Source organism: Pinus tabuliformis, chromosome 9 (assembly GCF_031772625.1).
Source record: "Pinus tabuliformis cultivar Carrire ecotype Pingquan chromosome 9, CPIR1, whole genome shotgun sequence".
In the NCBI taxonomy this organism is placed as follows: domain Eukaryota; kingdom Viridiplantae; phylum Streptophyta; class Pinopsida; order Pinales; family Pinaceae; genus Pinus; species Pinus tabuliformis.
In genome coordinates, this window is record NC_142307.1 from 1,357,162,896 (window position 1) to 1,357,188,273 (window position 25,378).

A 25,378-nucleotide genomic window follows, 5' to 3' on the forward strand; every position below is an offset into this window, starting at 1 on the left:
TTTGAAGAATCCGGCCTCTGAAATCATGATAAGAAGGGATTTTGTACCCTGGGCCAACAGTTGCAATAGCATCAATAGCAGGTTGGAAAAATGGATTATTCCTTACAATGCTGAAAGGAATATCACTCCAAAGGAGAAATTTTGCCAGCAACTTGTCAGCTTGTTCTTTCTCAGTTCTTTTTAGCATTGAACTGATAGATGGCTGTGAACCACTTGCGGTTCGAAGAACAAAAAATGATGTGGCAGCTACCGGATTGGTTGATGCTGCAGTAGAACCAGTGCCACTTGCTTCAGCTGACTTTTTTAGTTGCCTCTTCACTTCTTCTTTGGCCTCTCTATTCTGGTCTAAAACTTCCAATGCTTTCATGGCTCTTCGGATGAGTTCAAGATTTGTTTTTGTGCAAGGCCCTACATCAAATCCAGGTATTTTTGCAAGGTGATACTTCAATCTGTACACCCCCCCAGACATATGGAACCCACACAACTTGCAAGTCAAGTTTAGTCTATCATTCGGAGCATCAGGTTCACCAAATTCCCAGAAAGGGTCCAATTTCCTTGGCATGTTTGTTTTTGAACTTTGAAGTTGAAAACTTGAATGGTGTTTCGGTGAAGTTGTGAACCTATGGGAAAATAAGGATTACAATTTAGTATTTACAAGTTACAAACTTACAATTTAGTATTTTAATTTTTACATTGTACAAAAACTAAAAAAAATTACATACATTTTAAGAAACCCCATTCCAAACCCAACCAAAAAAACTAAAAAAACAATACATCAAAAACCCCATTCCAAACCCAACCAAAAAAAACTAAAAAAAATTACATTGGACAAATGTCAAAAACCCCATTCCAAACCCAACCAAAAACAATGAAAAAAACAAAAACAAAGTTTCAAAACAATGAAAACAAAAAAAAATTGGTGCCCATACCGTTTTTATGGAGATAATCGGTCTCCTCCTTAGCACACTCTTTGATTTTCTCCTCCACGCACTTGATTTAGCTCCAAGCCTCTCCAAGCAAAATCTTCAAGCCTCTCCAACACTCCACTGCCCTCCGCATGCTCAGTTGTGCAAATGAAATGAAATAAAATCGTTTTTTGGCTTATAAAACCACGTTGCCCCGACATCCCACAATAATTTGGGAAAAAAACATCGCATATAAAAAAAACGTGAGTACTACTCGCGATATTATCATTTCCGGGAAAAAATCACACTAAACCGATAATATCGCGATTTTATCACGATTTTAACAACACTGGTTGAATCCCCAACCACTGAAGAGAGGGATGATATAGGAGAAACTGACAGAGCCCTACTTGGGATAGGGGTTGGGAGATTGAATTCTAGAAAGACAAGTGTACTAAAATAAAACAACTTAAGAACTAGTAAAAAATTGATATGTATGTATATGCAGTATGTATGTATATGTATATGTATATGTATATGTACATGCAATGTATCTATGTATGTAACCCACTTCCTCTGGAAAGGCAAATGCAATAAAACAAAGAAACTTAAGGACCAGTAAAAATTGATATCTATGCAATAAATTAGTTCTATTTCATGAGTCACCAACTAACCAACCCATGAAATGTTTGGGGGTGTGCTCTGGTCATTCTAAATTAAACAGGATTAAAAGCTATGATAGATCAAGACTTTCAATGGAGACGCTACATATGTTGATGTTCCTCTCTCTTAGTGCACCTCATGCTCTAAATGAAGTAGATTGGAATGCTATTTATGACGTATGGAAACCAATGGAAAGTAGAAAGCCTCTTCCATTGGGCAAATAGTTCGAAATTTTCAATGATGTAGGTCCAAATATTTTTGAAGATCATCTAATGAATGAAAGAAACATTTGCTTAGTTTTTTTTTAAATAAAATTTGAGAAAAGTCTTTCCTTAATTACTAGTTTTATTGAAATTTTAGAGTATTTTGATGTAAGCACGATCTAAATCATTTCAAGATGTAGAGGTTTAGAAAAGCACTACATTATTTATGCATTTTTTTAATGAAGAGTTTATTTACTTTACACTTGTCAATTGAAGTACACTTTTTTATTAAACTTTCTTCCTTGAAGGGTTAGATGAGCATATACCTTTCCATATTAAATTAATAACAGCCCTTCAAATTTTATCACTACTTACAGGTAACTATATTGCATTAGAACTTGTAATTTTCATTTCTTTACTTGTTTATCAGCAAAATTTTCACATTAGAGTTGAAAATAATTAGTTTTCCAACTATTTAAATTGAATATTAATTTTCTGGAAAATTTATGGGTTATTAAACAGAACCCAAATTTTTGAAAGCTGAAAATTGACTTTTCAGCTCAAATTTGATAGAAGGGAGGCTCTAAAGCCTTTACAATCACCCTCTAGCCCTTCTACACTCTAGGGAAACTTCCTAAAGGAGTTTTTCACACAATAGATTCGCTATTATAGTAAATTAGCTTGTTGCCTCTACGTATTTACGGATGTTTTACAGGCTGGCATAGAGAACAGGAAGTTATTTTAATTCAAAACTCCTTAACCACACTTCAGAATCAAGAAATAATGACATATTTGGTTAGGGTACTTCCCATAGACCAAAATCCATTGGTCAAACTACATATTTTTGAAATATTTTGGCTACTAATATTTGTTGTAGAAATATGCTCTGTTTTAGTACCATTTTATGCAGGTCAGCAAACAGATTGAGAACAACTTCACCCCATTGACTCCATAAAACACACTGGACATCAACCAGAGTTATTGGGGAATATTTAGGGACTCCTCCCTTGGTTGCTTAGGAGGTGTTGGGCCCAAATAGTGGAGACTCGGACCAAGGTGATAGTAGGTCCTTGCCTTGTGTGAGTGCCCATCTAGCAAGGTTGCTAGGACCAATGTAGCACCACCCGCATAAGACCCGCGGGTCTTGGCGGTTTCTATAGTGAGTCGGATCACTCGCATAGAACCAATGTTTTAAAACTCCGACTCCGACTCCGACTCGGCCGAGGATCGACTCCGAAACGGTAATGACTCGACCGGCTCGATTTCAATGACTCGGTCGTTGTAAAAAATACATTAAATATTTATTTTTTTTATTAAAAAACATAATTTTAAATATTTTAAACATAATTTTAAAGATTTTCATTCATGTTCCAAACACACAGCATTATAATATAGATGGAAGACAACATATGATCAAAGTAGGCTCATGAACCAATCCACTATATCAAAATGGTACCCAATGGCAATACATAGTCAACCGTCATACATGATCAAAGACTCAAAACAAAATACAAATAACCAAGGAGGCTAGAAATGGCCTCTACAACAAAAGTAAACTGTGATGGTGACCAGACTGCAATACTAGTACTACTGGGCCACTGGCTAGTAGCTACTGCCAGAGGAGCCAAGATCATCTCGACCAATCTCTGGATCATCATCATCAGAGTCAGACAAGGGGCCCCATGGCTCCTCATCATCATCATCGTCTCCAACTACAACTGTAGAAGTGGTGCCAGTACCACTAGCAGGTTCTGCAGCAGATGCAAGCTGAGATAGAGTAGATATGCGGCTGCGCTTCTGTCGTGGCTGAGCAGAGGAAGCACCTACAACTGGAGTCCTTGCTGGCTGTGAGACTGAGGCTGGTGGATTGGGATCTGCATTCAACTGAACAGGCTGAAGTTGAACAACATGTTCAAGTTCAACTAATGTCTCCATATCTATATCTACATCAAGATCCTCATCAGGATCAAACTCTGGTGGACGACTCTCCACTACCCAATATGATGTTGGATCAATGTCTTCCAACACAATGGGATCCGAATCAGGTCTTTTGTTCAGCAATTGGTTTCGTCTGAGCCGAAGGTTGTATTGGACAAAAACTAGATCATTCAACCGTTTTTGATCCAAACGGTTTCTCTTCTTTGTGTGAATCCTCTCAAAGACAGACCAATTGCGCTCACACCCAAATGCACTGCAAGTTTGACTCAAAATACGAATTGCAAACCTTTGCAATTCAAGGCACTGGCCACCAAAGGCCTCCCACCATTGTGCTGCAAAAAACATAGGAGTGTAATGAATTATGAGTTAGATGAAGGCTGAAGCTCAACAAAATTACAAATTATATCTAACTTTCAAATTATAAATTATTTAACAAACTTTAATAAAAAAAGTAAAACCATTAAGAAATTGAAAATTGAAATTTTTGTTTACCTGGCTCATCTGCTTCTCTTGCAATCTTTGCTAGGTTCTTCCCAAAGGTACCTGTTGCATTGCTGAAGGATGTGACCTGTTGATGTATCTCCAGCTGATCAGACTCCGATGGGATCATGCGTTCAATGCAATCAACCAGTCCATCTCTGACCTCCCCCCTCAAAGCTCCTGACTCCTTAGCTTTATAATGATACCGTGGGTTCAAAAAATACCCAGCTGCATGTATAGGGCGATGGAGTTGATTGTTCCATCTTTCATCAATGATTGCCCAAATGGGCCCATACTTTGCCACTCTATCCTTGTATGTTGTCTTTATTTGCTCCTTTGCTTGATCCATAGCCTTATTGTCGCGCGGATTGACACGACAACGCTCAGACCGGGGGCTGTCACTCTGATCCCCGATCCCTCCGTTTAAGCCTGTCTCCCGCGGCTAAGGGGGGTAGTCCCTGTGAGATGATGAGACCAACTGTCGACCAGTTGGTTGGGAGACACGAGATACGATGAAGATAAGCACTAAAAAGATTTAATTAATTTAGCAGACCAGTGCCTTAAGAGATTATTATTAGAACGATTACTCGTTAGATGACATAAAAACATAAACCGTGAACAGCAATCATTTGTCATCACAATGCTCTTAGAATGATCAAAACGATATCCAGCAACTGAAAATTTAAAAAGGATGAATGCTTTAAACCACCACGAATCATAAACCATTAACCAGATATCAACTTCGCATCTTGACTTGAAAATTCAGCACGAAAGATATAACGTGAAAACCACTGAATCTGGCAAGAAATAATTTTCCAAAATTTTTTTTTTTTTTTTTTTATAAACTAAAAAGCCAAATTCTAAATCTAAACCTAAACCCTAAAATCCCTTTAAGAAAAAAAAAATTGTATTTTTATTTTATTTTAAAACCAAAATAAAACAAAATTTTAAAATCTAATTAAAATTAAATATAAAAAAAACTAAATAAAATTTTTTTATTTTTATTTCTTTTTATTATTTTTTTTTTTTATTTTATAAAAATCTTAAAAAAGGAAAATCAAAATTTAAATCTACTGACTAATTAAAATCTATTTTAAATCAAAGTAAAACTATGAAAATGTTAGGACCATATATACAAAATCAAAATTAAAAAAAAAAAGAAATCTAAATCCTAAGTCAAAGTACAAAAGAAAGGACACAATCGCATTTTTTTATTTTCATATATATGCATTTAAATGAAACTAAAACTAAGAAATAAAACGTAACTAAAATAAAAATCGATTTTATTACCTATGCTAAGCCAAAATCTAAACAAAAAAACGGAAATGCAAATATGAATCGGAGCCCTAAACTACAGTTGTGCTGTATATACAAAAAAAATCAAAATTATAAAAAAAACGCAGGCTTATGATAGACGTTACCTGGCCCGTGGACGACAACAGCATACCTCTGCGGGAGATGTGGATGCAGCCTTTTGGAAAACGCCAAACGCAGGTTCACAGCAGCGTGAGAATGAGCGCGTGGAGACAGAAGTACGCTGGGCAATGAGGTTACGTGCGTCTTTTTTATGGATGGATTTGCTTGCAAATATCTTGCCCGTATACACAGTCACGCCCTTAGTAAATCGAGACCTCGTTCTGAAACAAAGAAACTGAATGCGGAAACCATGAACAGCTGTTCGGCTTTCTAGAAAGTCGATTCTCTGTCGGCAGCTCAGCATTTCTGAAGGGAATCGTTTGCTAACTTATGATTTCGAAACCTTTACGCACACGGCTTACAGATCAGGCCTTAGGACGTGATTAGATTTAATAAAACTGAAAGTGACCCTTGCTGCGTACGCAGAGAGAAACTCTTACTATTGACGGCTCAGCATTTCTGAAATCCCAAAAAAAAAATGCCCACCGCTCATGTGATTTCAAAGCATCAAAAGATTCGATCAATGCCCTCACGTGGTGAAACAGATAGATACACATTCAGCAGTTTCGTTTGGTGGCAGATGGGAATGATTCCTTGTGCATACGCAGAGAGGACCTTCCTCTACCTCTGTTGATGGCAGGAAGCTATTTGAAGATATCTCTGGAGAGACCCTGTTCCTGTAATTGCAAAGAGACAAAACCCTATAGAAAACTGTGTAAAACAAAAATTTGAAAAACCTAGATCAGCCTAATAATTTACAGATTGTGGCCCCTGAAATGCTGGATTTAACTATAACAGCAGTAATATTTTCAAAATATCAGAAAAACTTGAATTCTGCTGTGAACAGCATGAAAATCTCTCATGCTAAATACGAAATAAACTTTAAATGATTGACCCAGGGCAAAATCAGCTAGGCACTGCAAAGAAAAGCCTGTGGGAGTCGGCTGGTTCAGCCTAGAACTTCCCCAAACGCCCACCGATATTTTCTACTAAAAGGTTTTCCTGCACATCTCAAGCAATCATCAGCAAAGAGAGAGAGAATGCTGCTAGATCTCAGGAAATAATGGAGATACCTGCCATTATTTCAGAAACCCTAGAAACACTCAAACCCTAGCGAATGAACAAGATACCTGTGCTCACAATACTCTAAAAACAAGCTATGATTAATGGCTGAAAACTGAAATATGCAGAAAATTAAAGATCTCACAGCAATTCCAAAGAGTAACACCAGCACGATTTGGACCCCAAAGTCTTTTTATTAACCAGAAAATCAGATTACAAGAGAGCTTTTCCAGTACAGACTCACAGATCAGATGATCTGAAATGACCCCTAGCACCCTACTTAAAGGAAATGCCTCCAACGGCTAGTTCGAGTGATCCATGCAGAAATGATCTCGACCGTTGATGAGGATCAAGACATCTCTTGATCTCATCCGTCGATTTATTCACTTAAAATATTATTATTTTATTAGTTAGGGTTTTTGCTTTATTTTTTAATTTTTTATTATTTTTTTATTTATTTCATTTTTTAATTTTTACTTATTTTATTATTTTATTATTTTTATTCACTTTTTAATTTTTTAATTTATTCTAAAATGGATCATCGAACTAAGCCTTCGGAAAACATCACCTAGGACCTAGGACTTAGGACTCATGAGGGGATTTAAAGCATTTTTCGACCCTCAGGACACATTACATCATGACTTTTACAATTTACATCCTAAGGGAGAAAACCCTCTTTAACATAGACCCTCACAAATCACCCAGTTCTGCGACACAACTATAATCTAGCAGATCAACACACTAGGATTCTCCTAAAATTCCAATGACAAAATCAATCCCGGCTTTGGGGTCAGGTTTGAAGGAAAACTCTGCCGATCCGTGGATCGGTGAGACGAAAAACCTTCCGGGACGTAGATTATCATCAGAAAGTTAGGTCCACCTAGGCAAATTACATACATGACTCATGTCTGCTAAGATTATTTACAATCAATACATGCAGACTGGGTTTACAATCAAAAAGATCAAGCTGCTGATGATGGCAGGATGGCACGGACATGCTGATCAGGTGCTGCCCCTTTTTGCCAAGAAAAGGGGGATGTACTGCATGGGTAGTTGACCAGTAGAGGTCAACATCTGGCTCTACTTGGGGACACGTTGCTGCTTGCAGGAATGTGAGAATCCAGAATTTGCATCCATACAACACAAAAATAAGTAGCGTCCATCCAAAAAATCAGCATATACATTAAGCACATAAAAGCTCTTCATTTATTAACTATCTAATAACATGAAAAGTAAATCTAATCCTAAAACAGAAATGAAACGCTGAAAAGACGAGGAGTAGAGTTAGAAATACAATACAAAAAATGCCCCACGGCATCAGATGTGTTCAATATAGTGCATACTGAGCATTTGCCTGCTTTCAGGCAAATCTGTCGGCTGCTTGTCGGATGTGCCATGTCCAATTTTGCATATGGTAGGACTTTTTCCTATCCGAAAATCAAGCAGCTCGCGGCCGTCTGATGCCGTCAAATCTTCTTCTCATTTTCTTCCTCTTGCGCTTTTTCTTTCTGGCAAGATGAATTACTGATGAGCTGGAACTTTCTGTCTCGAAACTATCAGATGAAGTATGCGTGATATGTCTCTCTTTAGCCCGCATCTGATCTTTATCATTCTTAAGTCCATCTTCAATCAACCATCTTTCAACTGAACTAATAACCTCCTCATAATAAGATGGAGCTTGTTGCAACAAATGAGAAGGCTCCTGATCTATTGATGTTATCTAGTTTCTTTCATTTTCCAATTGCTGAAACTTTTGAACCTGTATTCTAATGGCATCCATCTGTCTAGAGTGTTCAACCTTTATAGCACTAATTTGTCTGGCATGATGTTCTTCCATGTCTTTTATTACTTTAACATTTTCTTCCTTTATGCTCATCAAGCAATGCTGCATGGAATTTATTTTTTCTTCATGATTCGCTTGCATGTTTCCAATTTCTGTTTCATGTTTAGTTTTCATGGCTTCAATTTCCTTAGCATGCTAATTTTGCGTGTCCTCAATCTCCTTATTACGTTTTTCCAGATGGGTGCGTAAAGTTTTGACATCATTGATAAGATTAGTTTGGTTGCTTTCCATATTTTTCACCAGCATCATTAAATCTTGTATTATTTGCTTTTGCTCTTCCTTTTCATTGTCATTTATCCCTGATTTTTCACTATCATGAACTTGATCTGCAATAGTTCCGGTTGATGACACATTCTGATCTTGAACTCTTTCTTTCTGTTGCACAATTTTAGGGGCAGAAGGCAAGCTGTTTGGACTATCATATCTATCTTTAAAAGCATTGAGAATGTCTTGCAAAGAAGTGAAAAAATCATTAGGAAAATCATTAAACCAATTCAAGGCATCACCCTCTAAAGAATGGACAAATAGACGCATCTTGAAATCTTCATGATTATATTGAGGAAGTCTACAATATATGGTCATTACACAAGCAAACATGTTTAAATGATGTCTAACAGCGACCGGATCATTACCGGAGAACTTAAATAATTTAGAAATGGCCTCTTTCGGGAGATCATGGAGATTATTAGTAAAATGACATGGTTTACATGAATAATCCATGATGAACAACAAGGGATCAAATGGATGATAGAAAGAGATGTCTGCTCAAGAGAATTAAGAGATGAGAGAAGTGGAGTCGCCACTTGAACAATGAATCTGATTCTAGGATCCAAAAGGTAACCACAAGCAGATATGAGGAAAGCTTCTTGTCTGGGAAAAATGAGAAAGTGGAGTCGCCACCCAAACAGGAAACAAACCCAAGAGGCGCTGCTGATATGTGATGAAAAGATGCCAAAATATTGATTCTGCCAGCTCAACTGAGAGATGAGAAAGATGAGAAGATGAATGATTGTCGTTTGAAACACCGAGAACAAAGTGTCCCCGGCAACGGCGCCAAAAAATTTTGTCGCGCGGATTGACACGACAACGCTCAGACCGGGGGCTGTCACTCTGATCCCCGATCCCTCCGTTTAAGCCTGTCTCCCGCGGCTAAGGGGGGTAGTCCCTGTGAGATGATGAGACCAACTGTCGACCAGTTGGTTGGGAGACACGAGATACGATGAAGATAAGCACTAAAAAGATTTAATTAATTTAGCAGACCAGTGCCTTAAGAGATTATTATTAGAACGATTACTCGTTAGATGACATAAAAACATAAACCGTGAACAGCAATCATTTGTCATCACAATGCTCTTAGAATGATCAAAACGATATCCAGCAACTGAAAATTTAAAAAGGATGAATGCTTTAAACCACCACGAATCATAAACCATTAACCAGATATCAACTTCGCATCTTGACTTGAAAATTCAGCACGAAAGATATAACGTGAAAACCACTGAATCTGGCAAGAAATAATTTTCCAAAATTTATTTTTTTTTTTTTTTTATAAACTAAAAAGCCAAATTCTAAATCTAAACCTAAACCCTAAAATCCCTTTAAGAAAAAAAAATTTGTATTTTTATTTTATTTTAAAACCAAAATAAAACAAAATTTTAAAATCTATTTAAAATCTAATTAAAATTAAATATAAAAAAAACTAAATAAATTTTTTTTATTTTTATTTCTTTTTATTATTTTTTTTTTTTATTTTATAAAAATCTTAAAAAAGGAAAATCAAAATTTAAATCTACTGACTAATTAAAATCTATTTTAAATCAAAGTAAAACTATGAAAATGTTAGGACTATATATACAAAATCAAAATTAAAAAAAAAAAAAAAATCTAAATCCTAAGTCAAAGTACAAAAGAAAGGACAAAATCGCATTTTTTTATTTTCATATATATGCATTTAAATTAAACTAAAACTAAGAAATAAAACGTAACTAAAATAAAAATCGATTTTATTACCTATGCTAAGCCAAAATCTAAACAAAAAAACGGAAACGCAAATATGAATCGGAGCCCTAAACTACAGTTGCGCTGTATATACAAAAAAAATCAAAATTATAAAAAAAACGCAGGCTTATGATAGACGTTACCTGGCCCGTGGACGACAACAGCATACCTCTGCGGGAGATGTGGATGAAGCCTTTTGGAAAACGCCAAACGCAGGTCCACAGCAGCGTGAGAATGAGCGCGTGGAGACAGAAGTACGCTGGGCAATGAGGTTACGTGCGTCTTTTTTATGCTGCGGCAGCGTGGATGGATTTGCTTGCAAATATCTTGCCCGTATACACAGTCACGCCCTTAGTAAATCAAGACCTCGTTCTAAAACAAAGACTGAATGCGAAAACCATGAACAGCTATTCGGTCTTTGTAGAAAGTCAATTCTCTGTCGGCAGCTCAACATTTCTGAAGGGAATCGTTTGCTAACTTATGATTTCGAAACCTTTATGCACACAGCTTACAGATCTGCAGGCCTTAGGACGTGATTAGATTTAATAAAACTGAAAGTGACCCTTGCTGCGTACGCAGAGAGAAACTCTTACTATTGACGGCTCAGCATTTCTGAAATCCCAAAAAAAAAATGCCCACCGCTCATGTGATTTCAAAGCATCAAAAGATTCGATCAATGCCCTCACGTGGTGAAACAGATAGATACACATTCAGCAGTTTCGTTTGGTGGCAGATGGGAATGATTCCTTGTGCATACGCAGAGAGGACCTTCCTCTACCTCTATTGATGGCAGGAAGCTATTTGAAGATATCTCTGGAGAGACCCTGTTCCTGTAATTGCAAAGAGACAAAACCCTATAGAAAACTGTGTAAAACAAAAATTTGAAAAACCTAGATCAGCCTAATAATTTACAGATTGTGGCCCCTGAAATGCCGGATTTAACTATAATAGCAGTAATATTTTCGAAATATCAGAAAAACTTGAATTCTGCTGTGAACAGCAAGAAAATCTCTCATGCAAAATACGAAATAAACTTTAAATGATTGACCTAGGGCAAAATCAGCTGGGCTCTGCAAAGAAAAGCCTGTGGGAGTCGGCTGGTTCAGCCTAGAACTTCCCCAAACACCCACCGATATTTTCTACTAAAAGGTTTTCCTGCACATCTCAAGCAACCATCAGCAAAGAGAGAGAGAATGCTGCTAGATCTCAGGAAATAATGGAGATACCTGCCATTATTTCAGAAACCCTAGAAACACTCAAACCCTAGCAAGTGAACAAGATACCTGTGCTCACAATACTCTAAAAACAAGCTATGATTAATGGCTGAAAACTGAAATATGCAGAAAATTAAAGATCTCACAGCAATTCCAGAGAGTAACACCAGCACGATTTGGACCCCAAAGTCTTTTTATTAACCAGAAAATCAGATTACAAGAGAGCTTTTTCAGTACAGACTCACAGATCAGATGATCTGAAATGACCCCTAGCACCCTACTTAAAGGAAATGCCTCCAACGGCTAGTTCGAGTGATCCATGTAGAAATGATCTCGACCGTTGATGAGGATCAAGACATCTCTTGATCTCATCCGTCGATTTATTCACTTAAAATATTATTATTTTATTAGTTAGGGTTTTTGCTTTATTTTTTAATTTTTTATTATTTTTTTATTTATTTCATTTTTTAATTTTTACTTATTTTATTATTTTTATTCACTTTTTAATTTTTTAATTTATTCTAAAATGGATCATCGAACTAAGCCTTCGGAAAACATCACCTAGGGCCTAGGACTTAGGACTCGTGAGGGGATTTAAAGCATTTTTCGACCCTCAAGACACATTACATCATGACTTTTACAATTTACATCCTAAGGGAGAAAACCCCCTTTAACATAGACCCTCACAAATCACCCAGTTCTGCAACACAACTATAATCTAGCAGATCAACACACTAGGATTCTCCTAAAATTCCAATGACAAAATCAATCCCGGCTTTGGGGACAGGTTTGAAGGAAAACTCTGTCGATCCGTGGATCGGTGAGACGAAAAACCTTCCGGGACGTAGATTATCATCAGAAAGTTAGGTCCACCTAGGCAAATTACATACATGACTCATGTCTGCTAAGATTATTTACAATCAATACATGCAGACTGGGTTTACAATCAAAAAGATCAAGCTGCTGATGATGGCAGGATGGCACGGACATGCTGATCAGGTGTTGCCCCTTTTTGCCAAGAAAAGGGGGATGTACTGCATGGGTAGTTGACCAGTAGAGGTCAACAAGCCTCATAAATGAAGCCCATAGCCAACCTTTCCCCATCCACCAACCGCAACACCTTAACTAGTGGCTCAGCAAGCTTCACAATCTCTGCTGCCTTTCTCCAAAAAGTTTCTTCATGGACTTTCCTTTTCAATTCTTTGCCTTCTGGTTTGTTAGACCAATTGCTTTGATTCCATTCATCACTGGAAAACATCTTTTGCAAGTTTCTATGTTGGGAAAGCATAGATTGCAATGTCAAAAAATGTGTAGCAAATCTAGTGATGGCAGGCCTAATAATATCCTTGCCTCCAGTGTGTTTCCTCATGAGACTCAAAACCAGTGTATGATTGTAGATAAATTTTGTTATGCTTTTGGCATGATCTACAGTGTTTTTGACCCAATCTAATTTTCCAATATCCTCAAGCATGAGGTCTATGCAATGTGCAGCGCATGGGGTCCAAAAGATGGTCTTGTGTTTTTCCTCTAACAGTTTACCAGCAAGAACATAGTTAGAGGCATTATCTGTGATGATTTGAACAACATTAGCCACCCCCACCTCCTGAACAACCTGATCCAATAGCTGAAACAACAAGTGGCCATCTTTTACCTTATCAGATGCATCAACTGATTTTAAAAACATGGTTCCCTGTGGGCAGAAGACAAGAAAGTTTATGATGGTACGGTTTCTTTGATCAGTCCATCCATCTGACATGATGGTACACCCTGTTCTTGCCCATGAGTCCCTGAACTCTTGCAAATACTCATTAATGGATTGAATTTCTTTCTGCAAACGAAACCCCCTTAGCTCATGCATAGTAGGGCCTTTGAAGCCTTTTCCAGCAGCATGTATGGCATCAAACATAGGCTCATAATATGGTGAACGAGCAACATTAAAGGGGATATCAGCATCATACCACCATCTAGCTATGTACTCACAAGCAGTCTCCCTCAATTCTTTCTTCCAATGGTCATCTAAAGTGGGCTAAATTTGACCTTTACTAACTTCAGGACCATGTGCATCTGATGGAGAGGAGGGAGTGAAATAACTTTTGATAGTCACATCACCCTTTTTCATTGACATTCTACCCTTTCCCTTATCTTGAACAGAACCAAAAGAGGGAGGAACATAACGGAAAGGGTTGGATGCCTCAGTTTGAGGGATAGAGGAAGAACCCTCAAAATCATAGTGGGGGTTGGTAGCCATCATTTTTTGTATCTCCCTCTTCCTCCCAATTTCAGCCTGTATCTCTTTTTGCCTAGCCTTATCTTCTTTAAATTTCTCAAAGCTGGCCAACAAATTCTTTCTAATCTCCCCAATTTCTGGTGAGGTACATGGGGTAATTTGGCCTCTAATCCCTGCCAAGTGTTGTTTCAGCCTATTAATGCCCCCAGGACCTTCCTTAATTTTCCTATGGCAAAATTTGCAATGCATTTGACTATCAACCATTTCAACATATTCCCAAGCAGGATCTTTTGCTCTAGGTGCCATTTTTTGACTAGGAAAACAATCTGAAAATGAAAAAAAAAAAAAAAATTGATTCAATGTTCATTTATTTGACAAAAAACACTCTCTAAGCTTTCTTTATATGCACCTAAAATTTACTAAGCAAAAACAGATTTATAGAGGTGGAAAAAAATACCTCCAGGCACAAACTGCCTCCTCAAGCTTGCTCCAAGAATCAGCTCCTCAATGCTACTCCAAATGGCTGCCCAAGAAGCTCCTCACTCCAGCTACAATGCTCCTCCAAGACTCCTCACTGCTGCTCCAAAACAAGCTCAAGAACTGCTCACTAATTCTCAAAGAAGACTCTCACTCAAATGCATAAGACTGTTGTGAGTGAATGAGAACATTTGGGTGTCTTAAATAGGGTTTGGGAGGGGGAAATGGACCCCAAAAACATTTAGCAAATTACTATAACACTTTGGAATCCATAAACTGCATTAAACATTTGAGAAAATAACAAAAAAATGAATTTGTTTTATGTTTTTACGCTGCCCAGTCGTCCCCTTGTGACTCGACCGAGTCATATCGGACCCGGCCGGGTTGACCGAGTCATGTGTGACTCGGTCAACCGGACCGGTTACTTGGTCGGGTCAGTCCTCAGGCTATTGAAGCGGTTCAACTCGGCCGAGTCGGTTTCGAAACGGCCGGTTTGTAAAACAGTGCATAGAACCCGCGCTTAAGACCCGGACTCGGCGAGTATCTCATTAAACCCATCTACCCTTATAAGACTCACGAGTTTGGCATAAGACCCACATGGGACCCTTATAAGACCCATCGACCCTCAAATTGCAATTTTTTTTATTTTTCTCTTTTTTTTAAATTTTTTTTTCTTTTTTGGAAATGAGGTGGAAGGAAATGGAAATTGGAGGCAAGAAAATGCTTTATAAGCACCCCTCTCCCTTCCATTTGTCATTCAGTTGTCATTTAAGTGTTTGGCTCATCTATATGAGTGTTAAGTGACTCCATTGTACAGTGAAGGAGCTTTTGGAGGGCGCTCAAGGAGGCTTCATCAGATCAAACCCAGCTTCAGGTAGGCTTCACGAACCTTGTTTGAATGTTTTCCATGTAAATTTTTAAAAAAAATTGTATTCAATTTAACTTCTTCCTTTTTTTAAATTTTTTTTTTAATTTGCAAATTTTTTTGGGCCTGTGGCTGAGTTTCTCAGCCACATTGGGCCTTGTGTGGCTGAGAAACTCAACCACACAAGGGCACAGGGCCCAAAAAAAATTGTAGAAAAAAAAAAAAAAAACTTCCAAATGATGTCACCATGCCACCAAAGGGTTCTAGAAAGTCTCATGATCCAGCATGGGCACATGGTCAACGAATCATTGTCGGTAATGACCACCATGTCAAGTGCAATTATTGCAATGCCATAATGCATGCAGGCATAAATAGGGTAAAATACCACCTAGCTAGAATTCCTAGGAATGGTGTGGGATGTTGTCAAAATTGCCCTGATGAAGTCACTACTGAAATGGCAGCTACTTTGGAAGCCATTAAAGAAGAAAGTTCTAAGAGGGAAAAAAGGAAGGATGAGATTGTTGGGATAGGTAGATCTTCATCTCAGAGTGAAACACAGATTCAAAGTCCAGGTATTGGTAACTCCTCTTCAAATGTTGTGGCAAACAGGAGTATAACCTCTTCTTTCTTCAATCCTCGTACAACTCTAGGATCTCAACCAACCTTGGATAGTTTTAATGAAAAGAAGAGGAAGGAGGCAGATATGGCAATGAGGAGGTTTTCATACCATAACAGTCTTTCATTACACTATGCAAAGTCTTATTTTTATCAGCCCATGGCATATGCCATTGCAAGTGTTGGCCCTGGATATAAAGCCCCATCTTATAATGCACTTAGGGGGAAAGAGCTAGATGAGGAGCTTGAGTGTGTCAAGGAACAATTGGAGAGCATTAAAAGCTTATGGAAATTTACAGGTTGTACAATTATGTCTGATGGGTGGACAGATCAGAGGGGTAGAACAATAATAAATTTTGTTGTAGCTTGCCCTAAAGGAACTCTGTTCCTAAAATCCATTGATGCATCTGCACATGTAAAAGATGCACATTTGATTTTTACATTGTTGGCTGATGTGGTGGAGAAATTTGGGGTTGCAAATGTTGTCCAGGTAATCACGAACAATGTAGCAATTGTGTGGTGGCTAGAAGGTTGCTTTGTGCCAAATATCCCACCATTTTTTGGACTCCATGCGCTTCCCATTGCATAGACTTGATACTAGAGGACATTGGGAAGTTGGAGTGGGTGCAAGATGTTGTGCAAGAATGCAAGCAAATTACCAAGTATATTTATAATCATGCTTGGGTGTTGAACCTTATGAGGGAATTCACACAAGGTGAGCTTAGTTTCCCAGTTGTCACACGATTTGCTACAAACTTTCTTTCCCTCCAAAGCCTTTTGTATGAATACCAAGCTTTGAGAAGAATGTTTTGTAGCTAACAATGGGTATTTTGGAAAGATAGCACAAAACCAAAAGCATTGTCTGTGAAAGCATCTGCCTTTGATGATAGTTTGTGGGACAAAGTCAGTGAGATTGTCAGCTTCACTAAGCCCCTTGTGAAAGTCTTGAGATTGATGGATGGAGAGAAACCTGCAATGGGATATATTTATGAGGGCATGGATAGGGCCAAAGAGGCCATAGGACTTTCTATAAAGGAAATGAATCTAAATATCTCCCTATATGGCAAATTATTGATTCTAGGTGGGACAAGCAACTACATTCACCATTGCATGTAGCAGGAGCATACCTCAATCCGAGCTTATTCTATAATGAGGGGTCTAGCATTCAAAGAGATCTATTCTATAATGAGGGGTCTAGCATTCAAAGAGATCTCGAGGTGATGAGAGGTGTCATGATATACATTGAGAAGATGTTCCTAAATCAAGATATTCAATATAAAATCAACATACAACGAGATATGTACAAGGAAGCTCTGGCATGTTTGGATTCAGCTCAAGCCAACGTCTCAAGGACAAGAAAGTGCCTTGTAAGTGCAAATTGTTAGAACTTAGCTTGTAATTTTGCTAGTTCTCTTTTATATGTTTGGCATTGCAAACTGATAATCTTTGTTGTTATTTTTTTACAGCTCATTGGAGAATAGATTGTGGCACTAAGGCACCACAATTACAAGAATTCGCCATCGGAGTTCTGAGTCAACCCTACAGTGCTTCATCTTGTGAGGGCAATTGGTCAGCGTTTGAGCACATCTATAGCAAAAAGAGAAATAGGTTGGAGCATGAGAGGTTGGAGAAGTTGGTTTTCATCTACTACAACCTTCGAATGCTCACAATACAAGTGCAACCAAAGGATACAAATCCAATTTTATTGGATACTATTGATTTAGATTCTGATTGGGTTGTGGAGGAGTACCCTGATTTAAGTTGGCTTGATGAAGAGACCGAGGATCTCTCTAGTTTGCCATCTCAATGGAGACTCCAAATACACATGCCTTGCAGTTGCTTCAGCCTTCCAATGTTAGCACAAGCTCCACGAGGGCTTATTGTAGGCGTAGTCATCCATGAGTGATGAGACTCAAGATTGTTATGAGACAATCATTTATCATTTATGACATATGTATTTGAATTTTGAACTTGCTGACATTTTTTATTTTAATTATGGAATCATGATTCCTTTTCTTATTCAGTATCTAAATGTTTTGCTTACAAAAATCGAATATGTTATGTTGTACTTTTATAGATATGATATGATGTTATGAATTATTGCATGTATTGTGGTTTTTATAACTTATAAGGATTGGAATGGTCAATAGTTTCTTTTTTGTGCTTAAAATTTACCCTATTTTAAGGTTTTTTTTGTATTTTGACAAGTCTTATACGAGTCATATACGGGTCGTTCCTGAGTCTTCTATGGGTCAATGAGTCAATAGCCAGACAAGTCTTATACGAGTATGAGTCGTGCAACATTGGCCAGGACCTTAGCAGCCTTGCTAAAAAGATCGGCAACAGAAAGCACAAGCCTTGGCATCTTGTAGGAACAAGTACAAGAACTAGTAGAGAATGGCATGCAATTTACAACATACAATGTGAAGGCATGAGCAGCAGGCATTGAAACTGTGATCTGTAAAATTACCTAATGATGTTATATAAGGGGTCAAATGTAAATGGTAGGTTGGCCTAGTACCAATCTTACACAGGCAACGAGTAAGAAATTAGAGTTAAATATATATATATATATATATATAACGAGTAACAAATTAGAGTTAAATATATATATATATATATATGCAAGAGGTCTATAGAGTTATTATTACACATATCAATTTATAATTTAATATTATTGAAATTGGGTGTATTTGGACCAGCTGCAGTTGTTCTCCTAAAATTCAAGGATTTGTTTTGTTGCTTTCGTAATAATGCTTTTGGTATCTCTGAGCCACCTCAATATTTTGTGTATATTGTGAATGACGGAACATCATACTTTATTCTGTATCCATTACAGAAAAGAGATTAAAAATGATCATACCTATAACATGGATCAAAGTTTGCATTGTGAAGCATGTAAATACTAGTGATGACTCTTCCTATTTTAATGGGAATGCACACAAGAAGTCCTTGACGAGCAGGAATATCTCTAATTAAAACTAGAAGAAACTATTCAAGGCACGATAGTGAACCATATCAACAAAGGCATTTCAAAAAAGACAAAAAAATCAGTTAGCCAAAAATTAATGGCAATGGAAAGAAGTTTAACGAAAATGGATGGACTGAAAAGAATCCAAAATTGACCATGATACAAAGACACTATGCAAAACAAAGAAACAAAAAATGCAACATGAGAAGATCTTCTACCAACTATGAATAGAAGTAGGCTCAAGCAGTTGGGCTCCTCTAAACATTCTGCCATTCATTCTAATCAATGTTCTTGCCAAATGAGAGTTTGCAAACTTTGCCGTAAAAATTTGCCCTGCTTAGACACGGGAGAGAGGTTGAGGTCTGGAGATCCCATAAATAATATTCAGTAAGATAAGTAAACTAGAAAAATAATTATAAACATTGACCAATATCATATTTCTATCAGTGATCTGCAACATGCTTTGCAATGTGCTAAGCTATGTAGGTCAAATCAATGTGACTGAAGCCTTGCCACAATATTGAAGTGAAATTTATCTATCATATCAGACGAACCAATTCTCTTCCTGCTTCAATGTATTTAACTGTTTAATTGAATATTAGAAAACTTATGGTTTCTATTGCATCTCTTCAAAATCGTAATTTTTGGCAAACTTATATGACTTTCTCTTTTTCCTCATCTATTACCATTGGAAGAAAAACAAAGATAGCCTTATCAGGAGAAAACAAAAGGCATTTGTAGCACATTAGAAGGGCAAAATATTGCATTGAAAAGTAAAATAGAAAAGCACAACTGCACATCTCCAAAAAATCTGAAATATCCAGTAAACCTCTTTGTGACATGAAATACTGCATAAGACCATCACATTTTACTTTACTTTTGTTCTTTATATGGGAGACACATTGGTACTCCCGCTTTTTATCAACATCATTATACTCAGCAGTCCCATTGACCTATTTTTGTGGTCATTCCTTGGATATCAATATAATTATCTTATCTACATTTATCTTGCAATATGGTAAACAGTTCTTGTCCAACCAATTACATCCTAGGACCATCATTGTAATCTGAATGGTCCTAATATATTATATCTTATCTTCTAATCTGTTGAAGGAAATGTAACTAGGTTCAGTCTTCATAAATGTACTTTTGATATTTGTATTTATTCAAGAAAAGAAATATTATTTTTATAATATATGTCAATGAGTTTCTTGCTCATTGAAATAGGTCTAGCACACGTTAAAGTGCTATAGATGAGTCAAAGAGTCAAAAGAATTATATTGAAAACCTTAAGGGCATGTTTCATTAGGTATACTTATGTATTAGAGTCAAAGAAGACACCTCCAAGCAAAGTCAAGTCTCCTCCAAGCAAAGGCACCATCAAACGAAGCAATCCGTAGCAAAGAAGTCAAGTCGGCCTGCAGTCTTCATGTCGGGCTTCAAGTCGGCCTAAAGGAGGGGCAGTCCTCTATATATAGAGGCTGTCCACTCCTCTAAAGACAACGAAAATCATCTCTGAAATCAGCGAAGTCAAGGAGCCAAGAAAAAAACGAAATATGACGAAGACAAGGAGCCTCTAGTGCAGCGAAGTAAGAGGAAGTATAAGCAAAGCTTGGAGGCTATTTTCTAGGGCAAATACAGTCACACGTGCGAGAAAAGGAAGGCCAGTCTGCGGTTATATCAGCAGCAAGATCACAGTCACATGTTCATCTTTGGTTGGGCTAGAAAGTTAGGCCTATAAGGCCTCCTACTCAAGCAAAGGAAAGGCTCTCTCAAGCGAAGGTGAAAGGACCCTAACTTGCAAGGTTACCTACCACACATGCGAGAATCTAGGACTGTTGTACAGTCACTTCAGTCTACATCTACATCTCAAGAAGGATCTCGTTTGATTGAAAGAAGGAAGGTATCTACATAAGTGAAGGATATCTCTAAGTATAGAAGAGAAGCATCTCATCTAGAGCTCACATAAACAAGGTTTATCAACAGTTGAAAGAAGGACGAAGTGCCGAGTAACGAAGTGCCGGAAGAAGGAAGACTAAGTGCAGAAAGGAGAAGGACTTGACTTGTGCTTGGAGGACATTCTGGTCATGGGTCTAGGGATTGGCAATGTGTAATATCCCATTTCAGAGATTTTCCCTAAAACCTCAGTAAACTCCAACCAAATATGCACAAATAATATAATAATTGGGAAACTCAAAATGATAAAAATAACAGTGGTGTAACATATAATAATATAAGCATGAAATACAAGCAGATACTCGAGAATTGCAGAGAGAAATGCTACGCCATTTTATTATACTAAGTAATGGAATGAGAACAGGAGGTGATCAGAAGGATGGCACCTCGACTTGCACTAGGCAAGTGAAGAAATACACTCAGAATAACAAATAAATGGCCTCTGCATGGATGCTGCTGGAAAACTATCGTGCTGCTGCTACTGCTGGAAATCAAATGTGGATTTGGGGTTGTTCCTCTCCTCAGAAAATGCTGAAACTCTGGAGTCCGCCCCTACTCAAAACACTCAGAAAAACCCGGAAAGCTTTTCTGTCGACCCCCGAAAATCGCCCCCTTGGGGAATCACGCAATCCCTCAAGGCCCTGCGCTGCCACTGAGTGGAATCCTCCAAAATACTATCTGAAACTCTGCCAAACCACTCCAATATGCAAGAGCTGATCCCTTGCTCAATATCCCAACTCAACTCCTCCACAAATCCTCAATCCGGAACTGCTCCCAAAAGAACTGCGTCCCTCTCTCTCAAGACTGCGCAGTCTTCCAATGCTTAGCTCCACCTCAATGCCAAAGATCAAAACTACTGCAAAAACACTGCTGAAAATACCTTTCCCGAGTTGGCACTCGAAGTCCCTCAGGGCTAAGGGTGAGATCTCCAAACAGAGACACTCAGTGCACTAAACAGTGTTGCAGACAGGCTAAACAACCAGCGTGCTCCAAGTCGAAGTGACTAGCTCAAATGCTCATAATTGAATGACAAAATGAGGGGGCTCCTCTCTGCTTTATAGCATTGGCCTCTCCCAATCCCAAGGCTCACCTCTTCCAACGTAATCCCCTCTTGCCACGTGTTCCCTTTCCATTTGCGCAGTCCCTCCAAGTGTCTGCGTGGGCCCCATCTCTGCATGGTCCTTTGGCCCCCCTTGGCTCCCCTTTAAGTCACAACGTTGTGCTACTAGGAAGTGAATTTTATTGTAAAAGTGAGTTATGTCCCCTTTTCCTCACCTTTTTATTTACAAATAACTATAGAAGGCAAAATTGAGCAAAATCGAATATTCTAATTAGCCATGGCTAATTAGGAATATTACACAATGATCAATAAAAAGCTTCAATAAGAGAAATTTACCAAAGGGTTTTCCTCTCAAGAGAAGAGAGGTTTTGGCCCTAGCAGAGAGCCAACATCTTGTGTTCTTGTTCTTATGTTTTTTGTAGCAGTTTGATGAAGTACACGCACATGCATTAATAAGAAGGAGAAGAAGATTAAGCTAACAAGACAAATTGTAAAAGACTCCACAAATTGTTATCAAGTCAAGAAGAATCACACTACACCTAATTGCCCTTGATTCTTCAACAAAATCTAGAACTCAATAGTTATAAATTTTTCAAACTTTTCATGAAAAAAATACTTTGCATACCTCCAAAGGAATCAGACTCTGATTATTATCAATTGCCACAACACTGGCGTTCCTTGCAAGAGCAAGTTGTGCTGCTGCTCTTCCTGAAGCTCCAAGGCCTAATATCTGCTTAAAGAAGTTAAAACAGGTTATAAAGATCTTCATTTAATTTAGTTAATTTCAACATTATAGTCCATTGCTGACTATAAATGGCCAACCGGACTATGAAAAGTACAAAGATGAGTAAGTATCTCCATGAAAACTGTATAAAAAATAAAAGAATACAGGAATGATGTCAAAACAGATACTCTCAACCCCTAGAGAACTCAACAGAAAATAGGCTAGCATACAGAAGACATCAAGGAGGAAGCCCAAAAACTAGCAAAGCTGTAAACCATCAGATCTTTTAACATCCAAGGCTGTGAAGAAATAAGTAATGAGATCCATGTCATCCATTGGTTGTGTGTCCCAAGTCCTGACATCTACACTCCCTGACTGGCCTTATGTTGGAGCTTTACTCATGATGTCTCTTGTGATCGGACCCATGTAGGGATTAAAAGTTGGAACTAAGAGATGATGAACATAGAGTTAACAATTCAGGAATATTTGATTCCAAGAGTTTTCCATTAAAGTGAAGCATCTCACAAAGGAGCAGGAGAATACATCTTTGATCCTTGTACCATATGAAAATCCTCAAGGACCCATTACAGTATATCAACAAGTAATACTAACGACCACAGATTTCATAATAGATAGGGTACCTAAAGATGACATGGTCTTTTGACTCGAATTTTAACAAACATAGCCAACAACTATGATGATCCCCATGAAGATTTGATCTGTCTCTATAAATACTAGATGCAATGATCTCAAATGGATCACTATATAATTTGTCATCCTTTTTGGTACTTTATCAGGTAAAGAATCAATGTTATGGACAGCTACTTTCAGGACTAATCCTGAAATCCAATATGAAGGGCCAAAATTGAAAATTGACCATTTGGGGCCCAAAAGAATTGAAAATGTGTCATCAGCATAGCCAATGGTGAAAGGGGTAATACACGTTGACAGCTTCGAAACAAGCTACCAAGGACAGATAAAAAAGTCTGTATGAGAGAGATATACCCTCAGGAAGTTGACCTGTCAATTTGAACACCATGATAGCAGGAGGATGTCACATCAGCTCTTATTATTCATGCATATTATTGTACCACATCAGCTCTTATTATTATTCACCAGTCTTGAGAGGTAGATGGACAACTTCAGGTGCAAAGACCGAGTAGATACGCAGATTTCATATTGTATTTACACCTATCCTACGAACTATGAGTTTCTGCTCAGTTGATCATCTACCAAGGTCTTCCAACAAACCTTCATTCATCAAAAAGTGGTTTCATGAATGCCAAATGCCCAATTTGTGGTAAAATGAAATCTTTGAAGCACGTTTTATGAGAATGTCAGATTGCCAGAGGCTATTGGCAGCAAAGTCATATAAATTTTATCTCTTCTTCAACTATCATCCATTGGACAATAACCCTCAGTTAGTTGTTTCAGCCTATATGGAGCTGTGGAAATGCCTAAAAATTGATGCTTTGTTTTCTCTGTAGAAACTAAGGTTGTTTACTTTCGCCAATCAAAATAGTTGTGTTTCCACATTATGTAGGATTTGGTGGGAAGATGTATGTAACTAACTTCATTTTAAGGGCTATCTCCTAATCAAGGTGTTATGAATAAAATATATATAAAATAATACAAATCATGTAAATAACAATAATAATGATTAATGATTAATTAACTAATGATTAGTACTGAAGAGGCATGTCCCTATGGACATGACAGTTCGTGAAAGGGTACATGCCTAGCTATATATACACGACCCTCAGTGGTAAACAAATCATCTCACTTGTATTCAAATATTCTTATATATAATTACTTGTCCTAAAATGGATGTCGTTGTCTTCGAAATATTTTGAAGATTAATGCAGCGTATGAACTTGTTCGTTACATTGGTATCAGAGTCATTCAATCCTTTGGCTGCTCAACCGCTGCACAGAACCAATCTGATTCGACTTTTGGCCATCAACTTGTTCTCAACCTTGTTGTTGTCGTAATCGAAGCGCTTCGCTACACAGTCTTGGAGATTCTCCATTTTATTGTCACGTCTTTGGCCATTAAGAAAATAATAATAATAATAATAATAGTCACATAATTAAAAGAAGAAGAAAAAAGCAGTATAAAAAATAAATAAATTAATTAAAAAATAAAAAATAAAATTATATAACATATAGAGGAAAAAACCACAAAAAAAAGAAACAACCAACACAGTCAAAAATATATATAAAAATGTTGATTTGGGGTAGCATCGGATGTGCTCTAACCACGAAATTTGGTGGAGAGGTTGGGGCACATGAGATCTCCAATACCCAAAAAGGGTTTGGGCAGATTCTAAACAGTTTGAGAAATATTAAAATAATTATTATTTTTAATGGAGTCCCCAAGTCTAAACTTAGGGAAATTAAAATATTAATGTGGATTAATATAAAACTGTGTTAGAATGGTCCAAAAGACATGGATCAAGCCAGATCTAATCTTAGTCGTTGATTAGAGACTTAGTCTCGGTCATTGATATGTCAACGAGAAAAGTATAAGAGGAGGCTTGAGGGTCACTTGGAGAGTACACTAGATGATCAGTCATTCTATTCTCTAGAGCGATGTTTGCTAAGAGAGATAGAATCAGTGATCGGAGTTGCAGCTACGGGGCATTGAGTACAGAGAGGCAGAGATAGTGTCGGGAGAGCAGCACAGGAGCCAGAGAGAGTGATGTAGTAGCAGCCAGGGCCATGCAGAGGCAGTCGGGAGCTGCGTAGTGCTTCAGAGAGGC

At 37.6% G+C, this 25,378-nt stretch overlaps 1 protein-coding gene across 4 annotated transcripts in view; it reads right to left on the minus strand.

Annotated features, from left to right (window-relative positions):
- The window catches only part of LOC149153543 (uncharacterized), a 387,251-nt gene that overhangs the window by 244,785 nt on the left and 117,088 nt on the right, over positions 1-25,378 (minus strand). For 3 of the 4 annotated variants that reach the window (XR_016262915.1, XM_089440849.1, XM_089440847.1), the window contains exon 3: positions 22,519-22,623. The exons of the other annotated variant lie outside the window; for it this stretch is intronic. Coding sequence is in view for 2 of the 3 variants with exons in the window: in XM_089440849.1 (XP_089296975.1) it covers positions 22,519-22,623 (105 nt within the window). In the remaining variant the exon portion in view is untranslated. The remainder of the gene's footprint in view (positions 1-22,518; positions 22,624-25,378) is intronic. 4 annotated transcript variants of the gene reach the window in all.